Below are 27,915 nucleotides of genomic sequence, written 5' to 3' on the forward strand. Positions count from 1 at the left end.
TGCAGTTTTCCAGAGATCCTTAAAGGGGCACCTTCACTTAAAAAAAATCATAGTTCTGTTATGAAAAAAAATTGCTTACTGTTGTTAAAAAGTAAGATTACTATGACTGAAAAAAAGATTAGAGAAAAATATATTTTCAGATGTTTCAGTTTGTTTACTTTATGCATTTGACAGCACTGAGTGTATAGTTGATTTCACATTTTCCTCTAGTCAGTTAGCCATGAAACCTGAATCTTATTTATACAGAAGCCCCTTTATACACCATTCTGACAGTGTAAAGTGGCCTTAAAGTGGCTGTAATGCATTTATATTGCCTAAGAGGTGTAGAAAGGGGCCTTAATGTAAATGGGAATCTGACCCATAGTGTAAAGTCTTACTCGCATACAGAAGTATTTTCAGGATCAGGGCCTAACACAGAAACTCAGGAGAGTAGTCCATTAAAAATGCAAGCAAATGTGATTGTAAAACTACAGAATTTGCTAGGTGGACTCCAGGGCAAGGTAGTACCTAAAACTACTTTTAACTCGAGTAATTTTTTATTAGATTTTTAAGCTGACAGCATCCTTTTAAAGAGACATGGTTGGGTAACATTTTATGAACCTCCTAGCCTTTATCAACTAATACTCCTTAGTTGATTAAAATGGAGAGAATTTTTCAAATCCAATGTAATTTTCACTATTATTTACTTTTTACGTTTCTCCTTTCTTGTACAATGAAAATAGACTAATTCTTCCAGATCTACTTTTGTTACTAGTCATTTTTATTTTTAGGGTCATGTGCACTAACTCAGTTGTTTTTAGGCTGCAAAACCCGCAGATGAATAATTTTAAATCATAATTTTTTTTCAAAATATAACCAAAAAAAGGAATTGCAAAACTCAGGGCAGGGCGGAGGAGGTGTTTACACAATCTAAAATTTGGTTGCTAAATGAGGGTCTCTAATATGATTTGTTCAGCTGCAACAATGTTTGCAAACTTTTGTTACACCCACAATCTTATCTTGTGTCTTCTATTCTTTGATTTAATCTTTTTCAGCCATTGCTATATGCTGAGGTTGCCATCTATCTGTCTAATCTAAGGTACTTATTGAATGCCAGTCACCGCAGTGTATAAGCACCAGGGTAACGTCACTTATTTCTGCAAAGTGCAAGGGATATGCAATGCCATGCTGCAGCGGCAGCAACCGAGTCTGCTTAGTTTACCAAAAGCAACTTCCTTTTTGACAGCTGACAAACTGGATCAGTATCACATTGAACAACAGGATCAGGCTGGCTTAATACAGGCTTCTGTTATCTATGTGTCTGTCTGTTCAAAAAGGATCGTGCTTGTAGATATCCCATAGCCAAATTACTTTTTAAAGTTCTTCATTTTGCAACCCAAACAAACAAAATGGAGGGCCAAAACAGGCTCTCTACTGTAAAATGGTACCATGGGAGCACTCGGTCAGTACTTCCTGGGGCATCACCACAAACCGATGGAGCTGTGGAGATGTGAAAGTAGAACATGAGGCGTGCTCATCCCCTAGCCCTTGTGATGGCATGACTCACTCAGTGGGAACAATTCAGGTTTTCTCTGCATATCTGTCCGTTCTTGATTTAATTCAACTGCCTTCTACCTACCCCACTCATACTCTGCGATGGTTTCCACATGCAGGGCCCAAACCTAATCTTTTCACTATAATTTAGTACTGATTCCATTGGGAGTTCAGTATAGCATAAGGAGTAAGGGCGAGGGCCCATAATGTCCTGGTGGTATAGGTGATGTAAGGCTGCATGCCCATCTGCCAATATTTGAAAACTATAAATAGGGACACCCCCACCCCTTTTAGCACCACTGAAATTCACTGGATCACAAGAGATTTTCGGAGGGACAGCATGTGGAAAGAGGAAATGTTTGGGTAAAAATCATAATAAGGACAGCTCTCCTAAATAGAGGCAATGGTTATTAATATTTATTAGCACCTATTATGTTGTATTAAAGTATCCAAAAGTACTTGAGGTTCCTCGCACAAGGGAATAGGCCCAAAATCTCAAAAATGACTAATGATTTTGGGTGCCTCCGTTTTTTTGAAGCCCAACTTTACACACCTGAAAGGGGCCTGATTTTTCGGAAAGTGATGAGGACCTGCCCTCTGGAAATCAGTCCTCTTTAATATGTTTCAGGTTGGGCACCACAAATCACTAGGCACTTTAAAAATGTAGGCCATATATTTTATCTTTCTAGCTAGGTATCTTGATGGCCTCCATCACTAGAATAGCTCCAGGGACATGGTTCCTGCCTTGGGGTATATCTACACAGCAGCTGGGATGTGTGATTCCCAGCACGGGCAGATAGACACATGCTAGCTCTGCTCAAGCTAGTGTGCTAAAAATAGCCATGTGGCTGCAGTGGCATGGGCAGTGGCTCGGGCTGCCTGCTTGACCCTCTGGATATATACTCGAGTGACTAGCCTGAGCCTCCATCTGTGTTGCTGTGGCCACACTGCTATTTTTAGGTGCTAGCTCGAGCAGAGCTAGCATGTGCACATCCACTTGTGCTGGGAATCGCACATCCTTTGGGAGCTTGCAAGCTGATTTCAGACATGACTCAATGAAGGAGGTATCAGAACACATGCTGGGAGAAAAGGGAGGAAGAGCAGGTTTTCTGGCAATGGGATTGCATAGTTACTCAGCAAAGGTTTGCGCTCATCATGGCAGTATAAAGAAAAAATCATTCAATTTTTTGTAGGTAAATGTCTTTGACTTGACATGCAGGTGTCATGGTAGAGGTGGGTCTGAAGGAGGGATGAAGGAAATGGCCTTGCACAGCAGCTCTGGAAGGCTTCCATGCAAAGGGGGCGGTATAGAAAAAGGTGTAGAGATGGTGGTTTGAGAAGTGGATGAATAAGGTGTTGAGGTTACATCACTGGCAGAGTAGCAGGGGATGGCATGTCAGAAGAAACAAGGTCAGATAAGTTTGCTAAGAGTGATATCACTGTATTTTCTTTCAGCAAAAGAGCCTTCTTCTCTTTTAACTGACTGCTTCCTCAAGTGTGCAGTCTCTCTCATAGTGAAATCTCCTATGAAACAGTGGTCTCTTTGTGAGATAAGCACATGTCCACCTCTGCCTCTCCGTTTGCATGAAATGGTCATTACACCTCAGCATTGTTGGTGCGAAGAGCATTACGGGCAAAACACTGCACCCCCAAATCATGGCAGCATCCTTGTAGTGCATCAACTCTGTTCTGTTTGTTTTTTGTTTTGAGAGCTTTTAACTTGCATCTTAGTTTGAGTGTCAGGCCTGTTTGTTCCAGTGTTGCAGAGTAAAAATGGGTTCTTTTTTTTTTCTACGTTTCAAATGCCCTTCCTGCCACTTCACTCCCCCACTGAGTGTAAAAAATGTGGCTTATAACAGCGTACATCCCACCTAATTCTTATTGAATCAGTTGTACACCTGTGCCTTTTGTTTAAAAACAAAAAATGCTCAAGTTATGTGGGGGAAAAAAACAGTCTTCTGTGCAGGCACTAGGGTGACCAGATGTCCCGATTTTATAGGGACAGTCCCGATATTTGGGGCTTTGTCTTATATAGGCTCCTATTACCCCCCGTCCCGATTTTTCACACTTGCTGTCTGGTCACCCTAGCAGCCACGTTAGCTAGTTTACATACATTTTTATATTTGAAACATTTAACATGGAAAAGGTATACCCGTGGATGGATGCATGGTTAGATATTCTGCAAAATCTCATTGATCTTGCTGAGACACAGCACTCATGCTGTAGTAGATCCATTCATGTGGTATCAGGCCCGGATGTAAGTGACAATACGATATCATGTCACTGTGTGGTGTTCTTATTCTGCAAAGTGTCTGCTCTCCCTGGAATGCAAGATCCTGGCCAATAGAGTAGATGTAAAGTGTTCTAAGGTATTACCATACTATTCCTCTACCAAGATTTTGTATAACAATTATACTTTTGCATACTTCATCTGGTTACCATGCGTTGATATGCTATGATTTTTGTGTGTTCAGTTTTTCTACAAAATCTTTTTTTTTTTAAATAAAATAAGTGATACTACCTGCCCTAGTATACTGCCTTAGAATGAGAGGGCAGGAGGGGGAGGATATATGCAAAATCCAGAATGGTTTTCAGCTCACCCTCTCATAGCAGGTTTGCCTATGCAATATTAAACAGGCGTGAAAAGTACTGAAAACTTATTTTTATAACTGTGATTAGCAGATACAAGTGATTGAAATATGGAGGGAGAAGATTTGTTCAGTACGAAGGTAGATTTCACTTCTCAGAGTGGAATCACACTTTAAGGCTCTGGGAATTCTTCATTGACATTCAGACTTAAGGCTGCCTCTCCATTCAGAATGTGCCCTATTGAGCGTAGGTATTTTCTCACATATATTTATAACCTTGTTGAAGAAGATCTGATGATAAAGCATAATGGCCTTTTAAATGTTTATGTGAAAGGGGTCATGTTACTCTTTCTATATTACTCAAATTCTTAATCACAGCAAACAGCGGTCATTAGTTTTTGTGAGTATAGCAGCTAAATGAGCCAGTAACGTACCAGTCATGATACTATACAGACTGAGGCAGGATATCAGAAATATACATTGGAACTGTATGCTTCTTGTAGTGTCAGTGTAAATATTTAACTTTTTAAAAAAGTATTAAAGTCTTCCTGAAGGTTATAGAAATGGCAAAAGTGTTTTTTTTAATTCTTCAGCATTGCAGTGAGATTTCTGCTCAGTGACTCTTCTGCACTTCTAGTAGCTCACTCACGCGTGCCTGCTGTTAGTGTATTTATGCAACAGTCGCTAGATTTCTTGTGTCACCCTCCAAAAGTGCGCTTTGCAATTAGTGGTCCCTGTCTTCTATTATGGGACAAATCTTGCTCACTTTATTCAAGGGAGCAGTACCTTTAAAATCAATGGGACTACAGCAGCAAGGGGAGTAGGATTGGGCCCTGGAGTATCTTCAGTTACCCGTTGTTTCCATACAGGTGCTATCATAACCAGGTGTTGAATACTTAAAGGTCATATAATATTGGCAAAGAATGTGTGGTGAGGTACTTGTGTCTTGAGGTACCTGCTCCTATGCTGCTCTATGGCCAAAGCATAGACTATGTAATAACATTAGCTTAAGATACTTCAGTGGATACTCTAGCAATAAATTTTGTCCAAGGGGGTTAACAGTATTATGTAATGAAAACAGCCCATTCTGTATAATTTATGTAGTTAACTATCTATCATGTCATTGATCTTTTGCAGGAGGTATTTGGGGAGGAGAATAAAGGAGATGTCTTCAGAGCATGGTTTTTCCATTCAAAAATATACTGTGAATTTCCATAGCTACTGTGCAACTAAACTCTAAGTGACCTATAATCATTGCTCTTCTTTGTTATTTTGTTTAATTCCCCTTTGGGGTAAATCTTTCTTCTCTCCAGTGGATGAGTCTGGGCTGATGCCCATCTGTTTCCCAGTTTAATCTCACGGCTCTTCTCCTCTACAAAGCAGATTTAATCACCCACACACTTGTATTTAAAAAGGGATGACAAGAAATGTGGCCTCCTCCCAGACTCACTGGGCACTGCCGCGTGAGTGTATAGAGAGAGCAATGAGGTTCTTTACCTCCTTCTTTGAAATCACGTGCCAGATTTCCAGCTAGTGTAAATGGGGGTCGTTCCATTCATTTCTATTAATGTCAGTGTCATTAGAGAGGAGCTAGCTCAGAGTTTTGCATAAATGTTGAAGTGACCAAAGCAGGTTGTGTAGGTCTTTTGTATACTTAAGTTATGATCTATTAATATTTCACCGATCCCACAATTGCTGCCCATTTCAGATAATTTTACACTTCTGCAACAAGACAGCGGTGTGGTGGGGTGTATCCTAAACAACAGGATATGAGAATCTGGATGAAATACTATAGCCTGTGTAATGCAGAAGACCAGTCTAGACGATCAGAAAGGTCCTTCTGGCCTTTAAATCTCTCATAGATGTTTTGTGAAGCACCCACGGGGCCATCAATCTTTAGTGTATTTATTCTCACAACACCCCATTGTGGTAGGGAAATGCCATTTATCCCCATGTTATAGATGCGGAATGAGGCAGAAGCAATTTACGTACAATCTTTCCTTGCAAAATCTGCCAGGGTTGAATCATCCCCTCTGCTTCTGTGAGCAGCAGAGACCCTGACCCCAGACATATCTCCACAACATCTTCCTCCAACCCCGCAGAGGCCTCTCGGTGCAGATCGGACTCTGAGAGGTGGGGAGCCAGGACTATGATAGGTACAATGCCTCCTGGACTGCCACTCAGCCCAAGTGAGTGCAGCCACAGTGCTATGCTATTAAAGATTGCACTGTATGCTGCCCCCTGCTGGGGTGTTGCACAGTAGAGGGTGCTGGGTCATAATGTAAACCAGGGGTGGGCAAACTTTTTGGCCTGAGGGCCACATCAGGGAATAGAAATTATATGGCGGGCCATAAATGCTCACAAAATTGGAGTTGGGGTGCTAGATGGGATGAGGGCTCTGGTTGGGGGTGCAGGCTCTGGGGTGGACTGGGGTTGAGGAGTTTGGGGTGCAGGACGGTGCTTCAGGCTGGGATTGAGGGGTTTGGAGAGCGGGAGGAGGATCAGGGCTGGGAGAGGGGGCTGGAGCATGGGGAGAGGCTCAGGGGTGCAGGCTCTGTACGGCGCTTACCTCAGGTGGCTCCCAGAAGCAGTGGCATTTCCCTTCTCCGGTTCCTGCTAGCACTGGAGCGGGGCCATGCTGGCGCCAGACCTGCTAATGCTGGAGCGGGGCCATGCGGTTGCTTTGGGAGCCACGTGGTGCAGCCCCTGACCCAGCGCCCCAACTGGAGCGCTGGAGTGGGGCAAGCCCCAGACCCCACTCCCCAGTGGGAGCTCGCGGGCTGGCTTAAAACAGCTCGTGGGCCGGATCCGGCCTACGGGCCGTAGTTTGCCCACCCCGATGTAAACCCTCAGCTCTGCACCTTTTTGGAGAGGTTTGTGCTGCTGTAGATGATGGTCTCATGCGGCCTTTGTGCTTCCCAAGCTCAGAGATTGTGATTATGCCTGGCCCCTGCATAGGGGCAGAAGAGGGGATTAGGGTCGCCACCTGTCCAGGTTTTCCCAGGATCATCCCTTTTTATGCGGTGGCTGTCCTGGGAAGTCGGTAAGGGTGCTCAGTGCCAAGGCTGGATGTAGCCTCCCAATTCAATGGGTGCCCTATACTAACCTGCTGAAGGGGCACACTGACCACTTACAGCAGCACCTTCCGCCCCTACACCACAACTGTAAAGTGGCCTGATGAAGGGGGGAGGGCCCTGTGTTTGTTATATGATATGAGGTAACTTCTCTAATGCAGGATGCTTTATCATCTTGTTGACCATAACCAAACTCAACCAGTGACCAAAAAAACATGGAGATGTTATTGTATGCAACCCCTAGTCAGAATTAGGGTAGGAATCATTACGTCATGAGGCTAAAGATAAGAGTATCAAAAGAAAGTGGGGGAGTTGGTTCTGATCCGTCTTGCATTGATTTTTGCTGGTGTAACTCCAGTGAATTCAATGGAGTTACTCCTGGTTATCACCAGTGTGACATCAGAATTAGACCTGGTGTTCCAGAATCTCAACAGGTGTCAGTTGGTATAGCTCCATCAGTGCAACTGTTCCAATTCACACCCGCTGAAGAGCTGGCTCCGTTTTTTGATTGTTGGTATTGCATCCAGTGTGTTGCCTTGAGAACAAGGGCTGCTTTTAAATTGCAAAGGTATATGTGTACTCTGAATATTATTATTATTGAATTTTTATATAGCAAGATGTGCATGCTGGGGACTTCACAGAAACAAGTGTGCTCCGTAGGACAGGGAGATCTAGCCCAGCCTAATAACACGACCAATAGGAATCAAAGCATGGCAGTGGAAAACAGTACATTGACTAAATTTGGGTATTAGGAGTAGTGCACTTGAGAGAACAATTTTAGCCTTTTATTTATTTGTCTGTCAGTCTCTTTGCTGAGGTTTATTTTAAATATCTTTACCTTGTGTCAAAAAGGCCAAGGACTTGGTTGTGACAGGTACACAGCCAAGCAGCACGTGGGCACTTAAGATTTAAAGTGTCACCTCTATGACTTATCTGGTCTCCCCCAAAAACCCACTGGAGTATGTCTATATAGTTATATAAAGAATGGAAGAGATGTATGCAGCTATTTAATCTTCTCATACCACTGCTTAAAAAGACGGTGATCATCGCAGTTACATAAAATAAACCAACAGTTATATATGCATTAAAACATATACAAGTGGGGCCAGATTTTCAACAGACTCAACATTTTAGGTGTTGAGCTCTTTTCAAAATCTGTCCAAAAGTGTCACAATGGGAGCTGCTGGGTGCCCAGAGCTTTTGAAAATCTGCCCCTTATTAGGTGCCTCAGTGGGGGCTGAGCTCTTTTGAAAATTTGCCCCCAATTGGGAGCACCAAGCACTTGAAAATTTGGCTCTTAATGTTTATCCATCTTTGTAAAATATTTTGAAATCTGTGGATGAGAAGTGCTACTCAAGGTTGTCAATTATTATTATTTATTATAAATTAACTTGCCATTGTGACTGGAGCAGAAAACTGAATAGGAACCCTCAAAAGGCCCCAACTATAGTGTCCTAGCCAGGGATGCTGTAACATACCTTAAAATAATGTGGCACCGGAAACTGTGAGTAGTAAGAAGAGGGAGGAGACCAGGCAATTTTGAAAATAATCTGGAGGTTTGGGACTCAAGTAAAACAGTGAATTGACCATATCAGAATGGGAATATCCACCGATCCCAGAGGAGACAATCAGACCATACTCATTCTAGGACACTAAGGTTCATTCTTGGTACTCTGGCTAGTAAGGCTGCTGCTTTCTGGAGTGAAGGAAATGTGCTTGTAACAGTGTTCTGTGTTCCATATAGAAAAGGTACGGCATAGAGCTCCTGTAGGGACGTTCTCATGTTATCAGACCTTCACTCAGGATCAGAGGATTAGCTATATAGAATCCTATCTTGAACTAGACAGTGAAACTAGCTTGTGTCAGCTCCAATGGGGGAATGAAAATTTATCACAATTTTTTTTTTTTTTTAAATAATGGAGATATCCTATCTCCTAGAACTAGAAGGGACCTCGAAAGGTCATCGAGTCCAGCCCCCTGCCTTCGCTAGCAGGATCAAGTACTGATTTTGCCCCAGATCCCTAAGTGGCCCCCTCAAGGATTGAACTCACAACCCTGGGTTTAGCAGGCCAATGCGCAAACCACTGAGCTACATTTGAAAAGGGGGGACAGGGAAGGTTAAATTAAAAAGAAAATAGTAGTACAGGGTTACTAGAAAAAAACCTCACTATGGAAACATTATTAAATGGGCTTTAAAAATCCAAAGCACCGCAGGTAAGTGTGTGTATGTGTGTGCATGTCTGCATGTGCTGTTTGTACCATATTATATATAAATAGATTTTCTTCTTTCAGAATTGCAGATGCCACAAAGGAAACTAATCTCCACTAATTGAATGGTCGTCAAGGATGTGAACTCTGCCCTTTTTTTCTAGCTGGGTGAAAAGTTTAACAGCGTGGGCTTGCACCTCCTTTGGTTTTCATGATGGCAGCAACTAGTGGAGAAAGCCAGCTACAGAGGATTATCAGAGATTTGCAAGGTATGGTGCCTGTTGGCAGATTAATTCTGTAGGCTGGGCTGCATTCCTCATGTTTTAATTGAAGGGGGGGAGTGTTTGTCTGATATTTGTGTATGACACTGTAACAGGAAATTGTACTGTTCTGTATAGATGTGACTCTGATTTCAAATGTTACATAAAGTTTACTAAGCCTTTTTGTAGGATCTTAAATTATGTCTGTTTTACAAAGAAGAAAAAATTCTCTCTGGTTAGGATCTACTCTTTCTGTAAACAGTGCGTTGGATTCTTCTCTCACTCACAAGTCAGGAGAAACGCCACTGAAGTCAACAGAACTAAACGGCTGTAAATAAGCACAGTTTGAGAATGGGGAGGATCAGCTCTGATTTCTTTCCCCCCCCCCTTTTTTTTTAATGCCCACAATGGGTCATTCATTGTTCACTAAGACAAATACCTTGTTCACAATACCGTGCTGCAAACAGTGATGACAGGCCTCCATGGGAGGGAAAGAACGGGAAGGAGGATGAGTGGGGATTTTTCCTTGGTAATCAAATATGGGCATGAGGAAGAAGATCCAGGAAGGATGGTCTTACGGTTAAGGCACAGATTAGTTAGGAGACTGTTGTTCTTTTTCCTGTTTTGTCACAGATTTCTTGTGTAGCCTTGAGGAAGGGACGTAGGCCAAAATGTTCAAAACTGATCAATGGTTTTGGATGCCCACCTCTAGGCCTATTTTTCATAAGTACCAAGGACCCACAACAAGCCCAAGTTTGGCTTTCAAAAACTGAAGCACCTTAAATCAGTGGCCAGTATTCCTGTGCCTTGGTTTCCTCATCTGAAATATGAGGACAGTTGCTCGCCTTAGTTGTCAAGCCTTAATTCATTAATGTTCATCTAGCACAGGGGTTCTCAAACTTCATTGCACCGCGACCCCCTTTTGACAACAAAAATTACTACACAACCCCAGAAGAGAGGACCAAAAGCCTGAGCCCACCTGAGCCCCACTGCCTCGGGCCGGGGGAGGCCAAAATCCAAGCCCCGCTGCCTTGGCAGGGAGAGCCAAAGCCGAAGCCTGAGCTCCATCACCCTGGATGGGGGGCCACAGCCAAAGCCCAAGGGCTTCAGCCCTAGGAGGGGGGCCTGTAACCTGAGCCCCGCCACCCAGATATGACGCCATTGGGCTTTGGCCCCAGGAAATCTAATACCAGCCTTGGCGATTCCATTAAAATGAGGTCACGACCCACTTTGGGGTCCTGACCCACAGTTTGCGAACCCCTGATCTAGCAGACTGGCTCCTAAAATAGAAAGTGCGATATAAGGGCAAAGAACTGTATTGCTTTTTCTCTGTATGTGACTGTTCAAATGGTCAACAGCTGCAACGGAGATGAAATTTAATCTTTGTTTTATTTATTTATATAATTAAAATGAGCATCTTCAACCACTGTTGTTTTTGACAACTCAAGGGGAATAGAACATGATATATTAGAGCCGTTCCTTAAACCTGTCATTGCTTCCTTCTCCAAATAATCCTTTTCCCCTCCCCCTTTCTTTTTCAGATTAAAAATATAAACTGGTGAGGGGGGAAAGGCAGTCTTTTCACAGATTTAATAAACTACAGGAGGAGATTTAGGTAGGGAAGATGGTATTACGCAATCTGGTGATTAGAGTTCTTGAAATGTATTGGAGACAACTTTTTGTTCCAGAAAGTGGAGGAAGTAACCCGGGGAACAGCCATTTTAAATTGATTCTGACCTACTGGGAGGAAGTTGGTAGCGAATCTGAAGGTCGAAGGCAATTTGGGTGAAAGTGATCATGAAATGATCAATTTCATGATTCTTAGGAAAAGAAGGCATGAGAACAGCAGAATAAAGACAATGGAGTTCAAAAAAGCAGACTTTAACAAACAGAGGGAACTAATAGGTAGGGTCCTATGGGAAGAAAATCTAAGGAAAAAAGAAGTTCAAATGAGCTTGTAATTTCTCAAGGAGACAATATTCAAGGCACAGCTGGAAACTGTCCTGATGCAAAGGAAAGACAGGAAGAATGGTAAGAGGCCAATATAGCTCCATCAGGAGGTCTTTAATGACCTGAAAATCAAAACGGAATCCTACAAAAAATGGAAACATGAACCAGTTGCTAAGGAGGAGTACAAAAGAGCAGCACTCGTGTAGGAACAAAATCAGAAAAGCTAAGGCGCAAAATGATTTACACCTAACAAGGGACAGAAAAGGCAATAAGATGAGGTTCTATAAATACATTAGGAGCAAGAGAAAGACAAAAGCAAGTGTAGATCCTCTACTTAGTGTGGAAGGAGAGCCACTAACTGATGACGTCAAGAAAGCTGAAGTGTTTAAGGCCTATTTTCCTTCAGCCTTCACTAGAAAGGTTAATGGTGATACTAAATACAATTAATATTAACAAGGGGGAAGGAATGCAAGCCAAAATAGGGGAAGAACAGATTCAAGAATGTTTAAATAAGTTAAATGTATTCAAGTTGGCAGGGCCTGATGACATTCATCCTAGGGTACTTAAGGAACTAGCTGAAGCAATATTGGAACTGTTAACCATTATCTTCAAGAAATCCTGGAGGACTAGTAAGTTCCCAGAAGACTGGAGAATGGCAACCACAGTATCTATCATTAAACAGGGAAACAGAGGACCCGGGGAATTATAGACCAGTCAGTGGAACTTCAATACCTGGAAAAATACTGGAACAAATTATTAAACAATCAATTTGTAAGCACTTGGAGGATAATAGGGTTATAAGGAATAGCCAACATTCCAAATCAACCTAATTTTCTTCTTTGACAGGGTTACTGGCCTAGTGGATAGGGAGGAAGCAGTAGATGTCATATATCTTGATTTTAGTAAGGCTTTTGACACAGTCCCACATGTCATTCTCATAAACAAACTAGGGAAATATGGTCTAAAGGAAATTACTGTATGGTGGGTGCACAACTGGTTGAAAGACCGTACTGAAAGAGTAGTTACCAATGGTTCACTGTCAAACTGGGAGGATGTATCTAGTGGGGTCCTGCAGGGGTCAGTCCTGGGTCCAGTAGTAGTCAATCTTTTCATTAATGACTTGGTTAATGGAGTGGAGGGTATGCTTATAAAATCTGCAGATGAGCACCAAATCTTGAGGGATTGCAAGCACTTTGGAGGACATGGTTAGTATTCAAAACTAACTTGATAAATTTTGGTCTGAATTCAACATGATGAAATTCAATGAAGATAAGTACAAAGTACTTCACTTAAGAAGGAAAAATCAAATGTACAACTACAAAATGAGGAATACCTGGTTGGATGATAGTTCTGCTGAAAAGGATCTGGAGGTTATACGGGATCACAAACTGAATAAGAGTCAACAATGTGATACAGCTGCAAAAATGCCTAATATCATTCTGGAGTGTATTAACAGGCGTGTTGTATGTAAGACACAGGAAATAATTGTCCTGTTCTACTTGGCACTGATGAGACCTCAGCTGGAGTACTGGAGTGTCCAACTCTGGACACCACATTTTAGAAAAGGTGGACAAATTGGAGAGAGTCTAGAGGAGAGCAACAAAAATGATAGAACGTTTAGAAAACCTGCCATATGAGGAAAGGTTAAAAAACTGGGCATGTTTAGTCTTGAGAAAAGAAGCTTGGGGGAGCCTAATACCCGTCTTCAAATATGTTAGAGGCTGTTATAATAAGGACGGTGATCAATTAATTGTTCTCTGTGTTCACTGAAGGTAGTGTGACAGATTTATGTTACCAATCTGCCTGAGGCCTCAGGATTATTAGGGGAGGAGATGAAGGAGCACACCAAGTGACTAAGTTTTAAAGCTTTATTAATAAAATAACAGCGGTGAGTGCTGGGTACTTCCCACGTTACTTAGAGGAAGAAAGAAAGCATTCGCACCTGCGCCCTAACCCACTTTCATACTTACACACGCACAACCCAAGGCTAACCAAGCCTGGGTGTAACGTAAGAAGAAGAGGGGGAAGGGTGGACAAGAGTTTTGTCCTGTGCACAGGCCGTCCAGGGTCCGCTGTTGATCTCCGATTTGCTTTAGCTTTTAGGAGGGTTTTATGTCCTAGGGGGTTTTGGGGGCATTTTGTTTAGGGACCTCTGTCCCCCGTGCTTTTTATACCAGTTCAAACCAGCCTTTTGTGCTTTTCTTAGCTTTTCCAAAACACACTGGCTTTAGGGACGTGAAACTGTTGTTTTCCCCCTCGCTGGTCTTCACTGTCTTACTAGTTTTCACAGCCCCTGCAGTTCTGTTTAGCTGAATTCTTTTTTTTTACGGCTGTTTGGGGTTGGAATCCAGGCCCCCGTCTTTCTTGGCAGGCAGCCGAGAGTCGGTTGTGTGCCGTGGCCTTGGGCTGGAGTTAGCGTCTTATCTTCAGACCTAGGTGGAGCATCGAGTTAACCCATTTCCTTCTCCCTTCCTCCCTCTATGGCCTCTTGTAACCCGTAAAGAAACCTTTTCCTCCACACTTTCACCTTCAACCCTTCCCACAATACACTTCAGGACATATACAAGCGCTAGCAACATACAATGCTAAACTGCTTACCCAGGGGTCCCCATTGGGGGGGGGGCAGTTATACTGTGACAGTGGGACAAGAAGCAATGGGCTTAATCTGTAGCAAGAGAGATTTAGGTTAGATATTAGGAAAAACTTTCTAACTATAAAGGGAGTTAAGCTCTGGAATAGGGTTCCCCGGGGAGGTTGTGGAATCCCCATCACTGGAGGTTTTTAAGAACAGATTGGACAAACACCTGTCGGGGATGGTCTAGATTTACTTGGTCCTGCCTCAGTGCAGAGGGTTGGACTTGATGACTTCTCAGGGTCCCTTCCAGCCCTACGTTTCTATGATTCTATGATTAAGACCTTTCCACTTGAGAAAAGTGTGAGGGATTTTTAATGACCACAAATGGTCCAGGCTTTTGGTTCATGCCTCATATGAAAGAAAAGGCAAAGCCATGGGCTGGGACTCTGACTTTCTCTGACACAGTATGGAGACCCCACTTGAGTTCCAGTAAGAAGGGATTTTGTTCCCTCCTTAGATTTCACGCAGTAATGAATAAAGCTGGGCAAAAAACTTTTCAGTGAATAGTAAATTTACCAAAAAATGATTTTTTTCCAGGCACTGAAACTATTCACAAACTATGAATTTGGCAAATAGTTTCAGCAGAAAAAAAATGGAACATTTTTTTCCCAAAAAGAAAATCCATTTTGAAAAGAAACATTTTAACTTTTCGTTTTGAAACATTACATTTTGAAATTTAGCTATCTTTATTTTTTAAAAAATCTAAAAAACAATAACAAGGGATAAAAACTCCCAAAACAAAAAACTGAATAAATTAAATTTTGGATCAGAAAACACCCCCAAAATGAAATGAAACAAAAACAAACAAAAAAAACCCAAAATGTTGTTTAATTCTAGTTTTTCATTTCAGGGAATTTTTATCTAAAACTTTTTTTTTCTTCATTTTACTTTTGGTGAAGAAAATCTCAAAAATATCAGTTTTGGTTCAAAACAAATGGATTTTTTTTTAATTATTATTGGTTTGGTTTGGCCCCCAAACTGACAAATCGAGTATTTGGTCAGCCCTCCTTCATTACTAGAGCTGGAGACCGAAAGCCCAATTAGGCACTGAGAGGGAATGCAGAAACCTGTAAAATCAGCCATCTATGGTGCTACTCGGAAGCATAGCCCTTTGAGACAGCAGAGTTCCATACTTAATTATTACAGGATTAGTCTATTTATTTTCATTTGTGTATTGTAGCCAGCGCACTCTGAAACTTCCAGGAGGTAAATATGCTGAAGGAAGGAGATCCCTGCTCAGGGAGGCGAGAAGCCCAGGTGGCTGCCCCCTGCTCCTGGCAGAGAGCAGGGAGGTGAGAAATGTAGGTGGCGATCCCTTGCTCCTGGCGGGGAGGCGAGAAGCCCAGGGGAGCAGGTGGGCTCCCAGCGGGGAGCTGTGCAGAGCTGAGAGCTCTCAGCCCCCCACAATGCCCCTCTTCAGTTGGTGAGGACACACACCACCAATCGAAGGAGGGTAGTGTGTGGGGCTGAGGACATCAGCCACGGCAGGCTGTAAATGACCGAACATAGGTTGACTTCAGTTTGTAGAGTAGACATCCCCTAAAACACTCTGGCTGAAAAAGTGAATACACACACACAGTGTAAAGAGAGACAGCCCATTTATTTATTTCAAAATGTTTGTGAATTCAACCCCAGACATCATCTATCTTTATTCACTTATTCTGGTGTCTTGTTTTAAAGATGCTGTGACAGAGTTAAGCAAAGAATTTCAAGAAGGAGGGGAACCAATCACCGATGACAGCATCAGCTTGCAAAAGTTTTCCTACAAGCTTGAATACCTTTTACAGGTAAGTGACACAATCACATGTAGGACCCTACCAAATTCATGGTCCATTTTGGTTAATTTCACCATCATAGGATTTTAAAAATCATATGTTTAATTATTTCAGATACTTAAATCTGAAATCTCCCAGTGTTGTAACTGTAAGGGTCCTGACCCAAAATGGGTTGTGGGGGGTCACTAGATTATTGTAGGGGGGGTTATGGTATTGCCACCCTTACCTCTGTGCTGCTGCTGGTGGTGGCGCTGCCTTCAGAGCTGGTTGGCTGCAGAGCGTCAGCTGCTGGCCGGAAGCCCAGCTCTGAAGGCAGCGCCGCTGCCAGTAGCAGTGGAGCAGAAGTAAGGGTGGCATGGTATGGTATTGCCACCCTTACTTCTGCACTGCTGCTGGCGAGGTGCTGCCTTCAGAGCCGGGTGCCCAGCTAGCAGCCACTGCTCTCTGGCCACCCAGCTCTAAAGGCAGTGCAGAAGTAATGGTGGCAATACTGCAAGCCCCCTATAATAACCTTGCAGACCCCCCCCGCCTGTGGTCCCCTTTTGGGTCGGAACCTCCAGTTTGAGAAATGTTGGTGTCCCCTGTGAAATCTGTACAGTACAGGGTAAAAGTACACAAAAGACCAGATTTCCCGGTCTGTGACGTGTTTTTCATGGCCATGAATTTAATAGAGCCCTAATCATATGGGAGAACTGGACTTTCCTTTATCTATATTGTTCTTTTACATTTAAGGTTCAGTATTGAATCTAGCTATTAATAAAAAAATCAGAATGTATTAGAACTAAGTACAGTACAGACCTCTTTCCTTTTAGTTGTTGGGCTCCCATGTGTCAATACTTATTGCACCTATTACAATAGAAAGTAAATATGCATATATGAAAAAGCAGTGTATCATAACTAGTAGGTTGCTTTTGAGAACACAAGGAATTTTGCATTGTATGGGGAGCTTTTATAACTTGACTTTGAAATATGCCATTTTACATTATCACAGAAACTCTTTGGTAATAAGAATGATGACTTGTTTTAAGGGGAAAAAAAAGTATTTCATAAATATAATTACCTGTATAATGTATAGGTTTTTGCCAGCAAAAACATGACTTTGCTATGAAAAATAGTTTTATAACATCGAAAATATAATACAAAGAGTAAGCTTTTTTAATTGAAATGTCTGGGGTTTTTTTATCCTTGATCAAAAACCAAGTAAAAAGGGAAAGTTACTTTGCTGTGAATACCTTCAGTCTAGTTAGAGAGACAAGATGGGTGAGATAATATATCTCTTATTGGACCAATTTCTGTTGGTGAGAGAGACATGCTGAAGAGCTCTGTGTGGCTTGAAAGCTTGTCTCTCTCACCAACAGAAGTTGGTCCAATAAAAGATACTACCTCACCCACCTTGTCTCTCTAATATCCTGGTATCGACACAGCTACAACTACACTCCAGTCTGCTTCATCATTTTGTGAGTCATTGGCTCACAGTTCTCCACTCCATGAGATCTGGATTCATTTCATGATTCTGTAAATGGCTCACTCTGTCTTCGGGAAAGTCACTGAATCAGTCCGTTCCTCAGTTGGTCTGTAAAATGGGGATACCCACTTTTTGTAAAGCATTTTGTGATCTATGTTGAGTTCATTGTAAGCTGTATGGATTTATGTACCTATTTTTCAGTACCTTACCTTCAATGTATTGACCTACATTTGTGCAATGTATTAGTATTGGAAATGCTGTAAATCCCAGTGATCAATTTACGAGTTCTGAATAGATTTGAATGGCTATTCTTTAATTAAGCTGATTATTTAAATTAGGGCTGTCAATCGCAGTTAACTCGAGTGATTAACTCAAAACAAATTAACTTGATTAAAAAAATTAATTGCAGTTTTAATTGCACTGTTAATCAATAATAGAATACCAATAGAAATGTATTATACATATTTTTGGATGTTTTTCTACATTTTCAAATATATTGATTTCAATTATGGCACAGAATACAAAGTGTAGAGTGCTAACTTTATATTATTATTTTTATTGCAAATATTTGCACTGTAAAAAAGAAACAAAAGAAATAGTATTTTTCAATTCACTTCATACAAGTACTGTATGCAATCTCTTTATCATGAAAGTGCAACTGACAAATGTAGATTTTTTTGTTACATAAATGCACTCAAAAACAAAACAATGAAAACCTTTAGAGCCTACAAGTCCACTCAGTCCTACTTCTTGTTCAGCCAATTGCTAAGACAAACAAGTTTGTTTACATTTACAGGAGAGAATGCTGCCCACTTCTTATTTACAATGTCACCTGAAAGTGAGAACAGGCATTCGCATGGCATTTTTATAGCTGGCATTGCAAGGTATTTACGTGTCAGATATGCTAAACCAGGGGTCGGCAACCTATGGCACGCGTGCCAAACATGGCACGCGAGCCGATTTTGAATGGCACGCGGCTGCCTGCCGCGGTTCCGACCCCCAGCCGCACTCAGCCCCCCCGCCCACCGCTCTTCCCTGCTGGGGCAGGAGGCAGAAGCTCCGTCCTGCAGCAGCCAAGCTCCCCCCGTCCTTCCCCCAGCCGTGGTGCAGCCTGCTTTCCTGCCCCTCCTCCTCTCCTTCCCTGTGCCGGCCCTTGCAAAGGGATGGGGGAGGAATGGCAAGTGCTCGCTGCTCTGCAAAAGCCCCGCGGCCCTGCTCTCCCGGCCGGAGCTCCAGCCGGCGTGTGGCAGCCCCTTGCTAAAGCCGGCCCTGGGTAAAGGAGGCAGAGAAGAGGTAGGGACGGGCCTTGGGGCAGGGGGTGGAACAGGACATATCCCTTCCAGCCCCCTGCCATGAGCCGCTCAGGGCAGAGGGCAGGGGGCTGGGAGCACCCCCACGAGTCGAGCACCCCAGCCGTCTGCCCTGAACCTCCCCCACACCCAGCCTTCTGCCCTGCACCTCCACCCACACCCCCAGCCCTCTGCCCTTACCCACCCCACCGCCAGTCTTCTGCCCTGCACCCCCCCACACCCCCAGCCCTCTGCCCTGACCTCTGAAGCCCCCCGCACCCTCAGCCTTCTGCCCTGCACCCCCCACACCCCTCCAGTCCTCTGCTCTGACCTCTGAAGCTCCCCACACCCCCAGCCTTCTGCCCTGCCCCCCCCCACCCCTCCAGCCCCCTGCCCTGACCTCTGAAGCCCCCCACACCGCCAGCCTTCTGCCCTGCACCTCCACACACCCCCAGCCCTCTGCCCTGACCTCTGAAGCCCTCCACACCCACCCTTCTGGGGGTGTGGGGGGCTTCAGAGGTCAGGCCCCACTCAGCCCACTGCTGGTCTAGGTGAACAGAACGCCAGGCTGGCAGCGAGCTGAGCAGGCTGGTGGCGTAAGATCAGCATTTTAATTTAATTTTAAATGAAGCTTTTTAAATATTTTGAAAACCTTGTTTACTTTACATACATCAATAGTTTAGTTATATAATATATAGACTTATAGAGAGAGAGAGAGACCTTCTAAAAAACGTTAAAATGTATTACCGGCACACGAAACCTTAAATTAAAGTAAATAAATGAAGACTCGGCACACCCCTTCTGAAAGGTTGCCTACCCCTGTGCTAAACATTCATATGCCCCTTCATGCTTTGACCACCATTCCAAAGAACTGTAGACTTTGTATTCTGTGTTGTAATTGAAATCAGTATATTTGAAAATGTAGAGACTATCCAAAAATATTTAAATAAATGGTATTCTATTATTGTTTAACAGTGCAATTATAACTGCAATTAATCACGGTTATTTTTGTATCTCGTGATTAATTTTTTTAGTGATTTGACAGCCCTAATTTAAGTTTGTCTTTCGAACTGTAGAGCAGCATTTAAATCCATCAAATTGTATTGATATAGAATGATGTCTATTCCTTTCATTGATGTGCACACGCATCTCCTATTAATTAAAATTAAGGTGACCAGATGTCCCAATTTTATAGGGACAGTCCTGATATTCGGGGCTTTTTCTTATATGGGTACCTATTACCCCCCACACTCTGTCCTGATTTTTCATATTTGCTGTCTGGTCACCCTAATTAAAATTAATAGCTGTGAATGTGAATATCAATGGGAGAGAAACATAGAATAACTCTGTGTTTCAGTGTCTTAAATTTTTCTACATGTTTATTCCTTTTGAAGTTTGACCAGAAAGAAAAGACCACACTGCTGGGGAACAGAAAAGACTACTGGGATTACTTCTGCGACTGTCTGGCTAAAGTCAAAGGAGCTAATGATGGGATCCGCTTTGTTAAGTCTATTTCAGAGGTAAGTAAAGCAGACTGATTAATCATCACAATAGACAGTTCATGTTTCTGCATGTCCATTGGGAGAGCTACAGAACTCAAAAGAAAAGTAGGAGAAGGAATGGGACTTTTTTCTGTCTTTGCAGAATGTAAAACCAAAAGATAAGTGATGCCTATTGTTCATCAAATTTCTTAGGGCTAGATTGCACAATCCTTATGCATGTTGGTGTGCTCTTCCTTGCAGGTGTAGTCCCATTGACCTCAGTCAAGTCCTGAATTATTTTAAATTACATTGGGCAGGAATGGTGTCCCTAGCCTTTGTTTGCCAGAAGCTGGGAATGAGTGACAGGGGATGGATCACTTGATGATTACATGTTCTGTTCATTCCCTCTGGGGCACCTGGCACTGGCCACTGTCAGAAGACAGGATACTGGGCTAGATGGACCTTTGGTCTGACCCAGTAGGGCCGTTCTTATGTTCTTATGTGTTTTCAGTTACACTAGAAAAAGAAAACATTTGATGAATGATGGACAAGGTCTCTGTTTAGGGTCAATGCCTACGATTTAACAATGGGGATACAACAGAAATAAATCAAGGGGGCAGTTCCTGCCCTCATGTGCACAGGTTCCCTGAGGGCAGGATTTGATTGAATGCAAGAGGAAAAAGTAGTAAAGTTTTGCCATTCTTGTCACTTTCCTGTTGATCAATATGGTTGAATGGGAGTCACTGAGTAGAGAATTTGGTTTTATGTCTATACTCACTTAATGCTTGCACAGTGCGTTGGAGATATAAAATGCCATGTGATTCTTGAGGATTAAGATTATTGTTATCGCTTGAGGTGAGCTGACATGAAAGGACTCAAAGTGAAATGGTTCTTATTGGGCTAAGCAAAGTACATGTTAGCAAGTAACACAGTAATAAAACCTAAATCCAATATCAACAGAGTAGCAAACCTTAATCTCTACATCTATTAGTCAGTGAGGTAAACACTGCAAGAAGTATTTAATGTTGATCCTTTCTGAGTCATTAGAGTAAATTTAAATCCCCCCGAATAAGGACTTTCCCCCTGGGTAAGTGGAGCATTGTTGTTGGCTCTGCTGATTGTTGTCCTGATGCCTGGTTTTGATGACTCCTAGGCTATTTTATTCCCAGGCTGCACTTGTTGATAAAGAAGTTTTCATCTATTCTGTCAGAACTTCCTGACAGCAGCCTTGACTGCTGTCATCGTGCAACTTCTCAGGATGATCAGAGAACCAGCCATGAGGCTAGCATGGCTGCCCCTAGCACAGCCAGCCCCTATGTTCCCCGTCCCACTTCTTTCTCCTCATCCTCTTCCTACAGTCTTCCATTTGGTTTCAGGAGAACCTCCTCTCCCCACCCAGCTTTCTGTCTTGGCTTTGGAGTATGAAACATTTCCCCAACCCCTCTTTCTCCAATCTCCTCTTTCAGCTCCAAATCCATCTTCTTCCCATGGTTCTTTAAATGAAAATTCCAGTGCATTTATATTGTACAGCTAGATGAACACCAGATTCTTATGCATCTTGTTTGGCTGCACATGTTTGGAGGGGCAGAGACACCAGAAACCTTCCACCTCCACTTGTACAGCCAGGCAAGAGCTTCCTCCAATGAGCTCGTTTGATGCATTGCTTTTTCCATCCCTATGGTACTTGTACTTGAATTTTGGTTTGACAGCAGAGACATAACTAGTTATAAATTCTGTCTCCTCTCTATCCACTGGATACCAAAATCTTCCTTGTTTGCCTTAAGATTTCTGTCCTTTTTTAAAAACTATGTAAGATGTTGTGATGTTCTCCTCTGGTGTTATCTGGACCAGTGATCTGCTTGGTCACTCCAATCCTTGACTCTGGGAACCAGCTTTACCCTGCTCTGCTGTGAGAACCCCCACTCCTGGGCTGTTCACGCACAGCCTCTGGCATATAAACTGCTCCCAGCTACTTGCAACCGAAAGACACTAGCCAATATCTCTGGTCCCAGACACAACCCTAGGAACCTCCGTCTTGCAGTGTCCAGTTATGCCCGCTGGACACTGCAAGCTTATAGGAGTTCGTCAATTTAACAAAGAAATTGATATGTACCAGGCTTGTTATCCCAAGGGGAGTCTCTGTCACGCTTCAAACCAAACGCATTGCTTCAGGTAGAATAAACAGATTTATTAACTATAAAGATAGATTTAAGTGATTATAAGTCAAAGCATAACAAGTCAGATTTGGTCAAATGAAATAAAAGCAAAACACATTCTAACTGATCTTAACACTTTCAATGCCCTTACAAACTTAGATGCTTCTCACCACAAGCTGGCTGGTTGCTCTTCAGCCAGGCTCTCCCCTTTGATCAGCACTTCACTCGCTTGGTGTGGTGTCTGTAGATGTAGGTGGAAGAGAGAGGAAGAGCATGGCTAATGTCTCTCCCTTTTATCATGTCCTTTCTTCCCTCTTGGCTTTGCCCCCCCCCCCTTCAGAGTCAGGTGAGCATTACCTCATTGCAGTCCCAAACTGGCCAAAGGAAGGGGGGTGACTCCCTCGAGAGTCTAACAGATTATTTTGTTGCTGCCTAGGCCAGCGTCCTTTGTTCCTGTGAGGCTGGGCTGGGTTTGTCCCATCCATGCCGTGATGAGGTATGAACTGCCTCTCTGTTTTTGGAGAGTTTTTGCCTGGGCTTATTTTAAGCCATGAGAATACATTTTCAGCCTCATAACTATATACATGAAATTATAACCTATAACATTACTATAACAATGATTACTATAACATTACTGTAACAATTACTATAACATCACTATAACAACCATGCTCAGTGCATCATGAGCCTTCCGAAGACACCCAACATGACAAACTTTGCACTGGATACCACACAGTCATTTTATAAAGATGAACATGGGGGTGTAGGGTGCTCCCCCAAGATACAGAGCGTCACAGATGTCCTTAAGTTTCAGCATTCAAAAATATGTTTTATGTTCTTTAATTTCATAATAAACGCAGCTTCATGTAGTTGTTATGGTTTGACTGTGTCAGAAATTTCCTGTTTCACTTTCTATGGAGCCACAGAAATTTGCAGGTGGAATGATTTTTTAAAATCATTTTGTTTACTTGCGGTTTATGATTTAAAAAAAAATCAGTCAGCTGTTTCAGGTAACACGTTTGTCGGATTGTGTTCTTGAAATGAAACCGCAGAAGTCAGAGGAGTGAACTCTGCTATTAAGATATTTGGGGAGGGTGTCCCTCAGGGTCACCCCTAATATCATTTCCTGGAGCCCAATTGCTATACATGTTCTTGGCATATGTGCATAGAAACGTTAATAGCTGGCTTGTCAATGTGCCATTTATATATGTTTATAATTGGTGCTTAAAGGTTATCTTCCTGTGGCTTGTTTTTCGCAGCTCAGAACATCTCTTGGTAAAGGAAGAGCATTTATACGTTACTCCTTAGTACACCAAAGGCTGGCAGACACCTTGCAACAATGTTTTATGAATACCAAAGTAACAAGGTAAATGCAAAAGTACTGTTGTGATGCATGGGAGATATCTGGAGATGAACAAACAGTGAAACATGGGACTGATTCAGTGCCGTGTGAAATAAATGGAAAACCTTCCATGTGGTTGGCTCAGAGGATTGATAATAGGGTATAAAGCAGAGGTGGGCAAACTACAGCGGCCCGCGGGACCATCCTGCCCGGCCCTTGAGCTCCCTGCTGGGGAGGCTAGCCCCGGCCCCTCCCCCATAGTCACGCTGCCGTGTGGGCAGTGCTCTGGGTGGCAGGGTTGCGCGCTCCTGCCGAGCAGCGTGGCAGGGTATCTGTCTCTGGCCAGGCAGCACGGCTGCCAGACATGCTGCTCTGAGCAGCATGGTAAGGGAGCCGGGGCCGGGGGGTTGGATAAGGGGCAGGGGGATTCCAGGGGGTAGTCAGTGGACAGGGAGCGGGGGGCGGTTGGATGGGGTGGAGGTTCTGGGGAGTGGTCAGGGGACGGGGGAGGGGTTGGATAAGCGTGGGAGTCCTGGGGGGCCTGTCAGGGGGCGGGAGTGTGGATAGGGGTCAGAGCAGTCAGGGGACTGGGAGCAGGGGGGTTAGATGGGGGTGGGGTCCCTGGGGCGGTTAGGGGTGGGGGGTCCCAGGAAGGGACAGTCAGGGGACAAGAAGCGGGGGGTTGGATGGGTTGTGGGTTCTGAGTGGGGCAGTCAGGGGGCGGGAAGTGGGAAGGGTTGGATAGGGGGCAGAGGCCAGGCTGTTTGGGGAGGCACAGCCTTCCCTACCCAGCCCTCCATACAGTTTTGCAACCCCAATGTGGCCCTCGGGCCAAAAAAGTTTGCCCACCCCTGATATAAAGCCTGTGTAATCTAGGTCACTGTTTCACACCTATCTTAGGTCAGTAAATATTGACAGTTGTTCAGTGGCCTATATGAAATGAGTTACTGGTCCAAGTCCAGTTCCTCTTAGACCAGGGTCAAACTGCTATTACAACTGGTCCTAGTCTGCACCTTTGTTAGTATTCTCAGTAGAGGGGTCAAGGAGCAAATGGGCATTGAAACTAAACTATCCTTTCATCTTTTAGAGGAGCGAGGGTTGAGGCAAAATAGCGGGGTTGTGTGGGGAAGCTTGCTTTGCTGCTGTCCCTTCTTATAATTTCGGAAGGTAGAGTAATGTAGCCTTCAGGGCTGTCAATATGGCACCTTTATAAAAGATAGAAAGTCATTGAAATTTAAAACATAACCACTTGCACTAGGACTTGTTTTTCTGTCCAAGTTTTCTGCTTTTCCATACTTGTTGGTCAGAGCAAAGTAATGATAAACATCAGAGTTTAGCATCTATAAAGGACCCTACAAAAGGGGTTTTTGAACCTCGAGTTCATTATAAAGCAGAGTACTTTGTGCCTGGAACATTAAAAAACTATATGGTGTTTTGTGCATGGTACTTACACACCTTAAATTTTCCAATCTTTACAAGTGCTGGACATCTGGGTTCAGATATGGCTAAATTCATATGTGGACATGAATTTGGAGGTAGTGCACAGAGCCTCAAATGATAACTCTGTACATCACTAAGTATCACACGGTGTGGTACAATGTAACCTGTTGTTGTCTTTCCGGTCAAGAAAAACCAAAGACTGGAATAGCAAGAGTTTAGCAAGTCAGGATGGATATTCGTAGAGCTTTCACAGAAAAGCTTTCAGTTTTTATCTTCCTTTTCAATGTATCTAATTCTGACTGCTGCTACCAGTCACTTGTTGTCATGAGCATTCAATTTACTCACATTCAAAACATAAATGTGAGCTTACAGAGTACCATGTGAGTATCCATTATACGGCAAATCCTTCACCCTCTCCAGTTGCCTGCCCGAGCCCAGAGTAAAAATGTTTTGTGCAGGGTTTCTCCATAGGAGGAATCCATAAGCTTCATTAGCTCCTACTGCCATCAGGAGCTGCCCTCACTCCCCACAAAGAGGTTGTGGGGGGGGGGGGGGGGAGGGCAGTGGATCTGATTGATGTCTATTGCATTTGCAGTGGATCCTCATAATTTTTATGGGAAGTAACAAATAATGTTTCATTTTCTTGAGAATGTTGCAGGCGCTTCTCTTTTATTTATTACTCCGTGCCATTTGATTCTTCTTTTAGTGACTGGTACTATGCAAGAAGTCCATTTCTGAAGTCTAAAATGAGTTCTGACATTGTGGGTCAACTCTATGAGTTAACTGAGGTTCAGTTTGACTTGGCATCAAGAGGGCATGACTTAGATGCTGCTTGGCCAACATTTGCCAGGTAATGTAGTAAAACTTTACTGTTTTCGATACAGTTAGAGCCATAACACACATTCTGTGACTTGCAAAAACTTCTGCAACTTTTCTATTTAACGTAAAAAGGAGGCATAAGCCTTCACCTTGTAACATCTCTGCAGCCAACCTGGACTTCATGGTCATTACTGGGCTGAATGCCAGCGGCCGATCTGGTGCTTATTCAAGTCTGAAAGTCCTTCCACTGACTTCAGCGGGCATCAGCTCAGACCCCCCGGGGTCTGTTTACATCTTCACAGTGACGATGAGACATTAACTTGGGTCCCTCTTTTCCAAAAGCTGTGTCCTCTACCAGCTGAACTAACCATGAATCTCTTTCATTTGAGCAGTAAGAGAACTCATGACACACACCTGTTTCAGCAGGCCTGCTTCTGCTTGAAAGAGGGTAATCCTGCCTGTAGGGGTTGATCCAGCTCCACTGAGGTCTGTAGGAGTCTTCCCATTGATTTCAATGAATGTTGGATCAGGCCCCATGCACGCTAGCCAGTAGGACATTGCCATATCCATTGGTTATAACTAAAAGAATCCATAAAGTCAGAGCAGACAATTATGTGTGCCCGTGCGTTTAGCCATTATTAAAAGATTTCTTTTTTGTTTTTTCTTGCGGTCTACAGGAGGACATTGTCCTCACATGGCTCTTCGGCATATTTGTGGAAGCCTCCAAGTCGCAGTTCAAGCATAAGTAGTTTAGTGAGCAACTATTTGCAGGTAATTGAATGACAAAGAAGTGCATGCAATGTAGGCCACATTTCCTTAACATCAAAGATCTTTAGGCCTGGGAGCTGTATAACACCTTGTGACTTTAGTGGGAAACTACAAAAAACCTACAATAAATATAAAGGAGAATTGTCCCATAGCTGTGTGAGGGGATGGATAGACCGTACAGTGATGAAGAAGGTGCCAGAGAAGCCCTGTGTACCACCCATCTGTCCCTCTCAGTCAGGGGTGGTAGGAAGGAAGCCTTTAAAAAGGAGGAAACTGTAGGCAGCTGGCAGGAGAGATCACCCTGAGCAGGAAATTGCTGAAGCGACTCCTGACACCGCAAGGGAGCTTCCATCCAGGAGATCTCCACCCCCGACCCTGTGGGGAGTGCACCGAACTCCCAGTATAGGCCTGACAGAGTGACCCTGATTCAATAGCCCAGGCAGCAGGTCTCCACGAAAACTGCTACACAGATAGCACTGAAGCAAGAAGGTACTGTTTGCCTTTTTCCCTTTCAGTTGGATCAAGGAAGAAGTTATTCTTGGGGTGCTGAGACATTTAATTTTCCTTTTATGTCCTCCATCAGAAGAGATTTAAGAAGGCCAGCAAAGGGTGGGGTCCCCTCTTTGCAAGGACTAGGAAACTGGGGCCTGTGTTTAAGCCACTGGGTGTGCCCAGGGTCTCCCATCACCTGGGAGAAAAACCTGAGAGGACTCTTTTTACAAGTTGATTAAACCTAACATTTAAGTCGTCTTTAAAAAAAAAAACCAAAAAACAAACAAACCCCCAAAGCTTACAAAATCTCATGAATAGAAAGGTTTTCATTAGTATCAATGAAAATAGCCTGCTTTCCTTTCGCAGTTTTGTGATTCCAACCACAACAGCACTGTGCTAGCATCTGAGAACCAGAAAGTGAAATTATCCAAGACCCCCAACACAGCAAAGCACTTTAACTATATATTAAAGTCAATGGGATGTAAGCGTGTGCTTAAATGCATTGCTGAATCAGGGCCACAATACAAACTGGTGTAACATCACTGGCTAAGATGCATAATATACAAAGAGTAAATAAATAATGAATAGAACTTTATTTTGTTCTGAGATGTCAGACGCTGGAGTGCTGAGCCCTACAGAA

The 27,915-nt window shown here is 43.3% G+C and overlaps 1 protein-coding gene across 2 annotated transcripts in view; it reads left to right on the forward strand.

Annotated features, from left to right (window-relative positions):
• The window catches only part of LOC113405155 (FYVE and coiled-coil domain-containing protein 1-like), an 80,232-nt gene that overhangs the window by 2,237 nt on the left and 50,080 nt on the right, over window positions 1-27,915 (forward strand). For both annotated transcript variants that reach the window (XM_026646074.1, XM_026646075.1), the window contains exons 2-7: window positions 9,488-9,672; window positions 15,929-16,035; window positions 20,172-20,297; window positions 23,674-23,780; window positions 25,903-26,046; window positions 26,693-26,786. In XM_026646074.1, the coding sequence (XP_026501859.1) occupies window positions 9,615-9,672; window positions 15,929-16,035; window positions 20,172-20,297; window positions 23,674-23,780; window positions 25,903-26,046; window positions 26,693-26,786 (636 nt within the window). In that variant the 5' untranslated portion in view covers window positions 9,488-9,614. The remainder of the gene's footprint in view (window positions 1-9,487; window positions 9,673-15,928; window positions 16,036-20,171; window positions 20,298-23,673; window positions 23,781-25,902; window positions 26,047-26,692; window positions 26,787-27,915) is intronic.

The sequence above is a fragment of the Terrapene carolina genome, unplaced genomic scaffold, assembly GCF_002925995.2.
Source record: "Terrapene carolina triunguis isolate 2854851 unplaced genomic scaffold, T_m_triunguis-2.0 Scaffold34029, whole genome shotgun sequence".
Taxonomy (NCBI): Eukaryota; Metazoa; Chordata; order Testudines; family Emydidae; genus Terrapene; species Terrapene triunguis.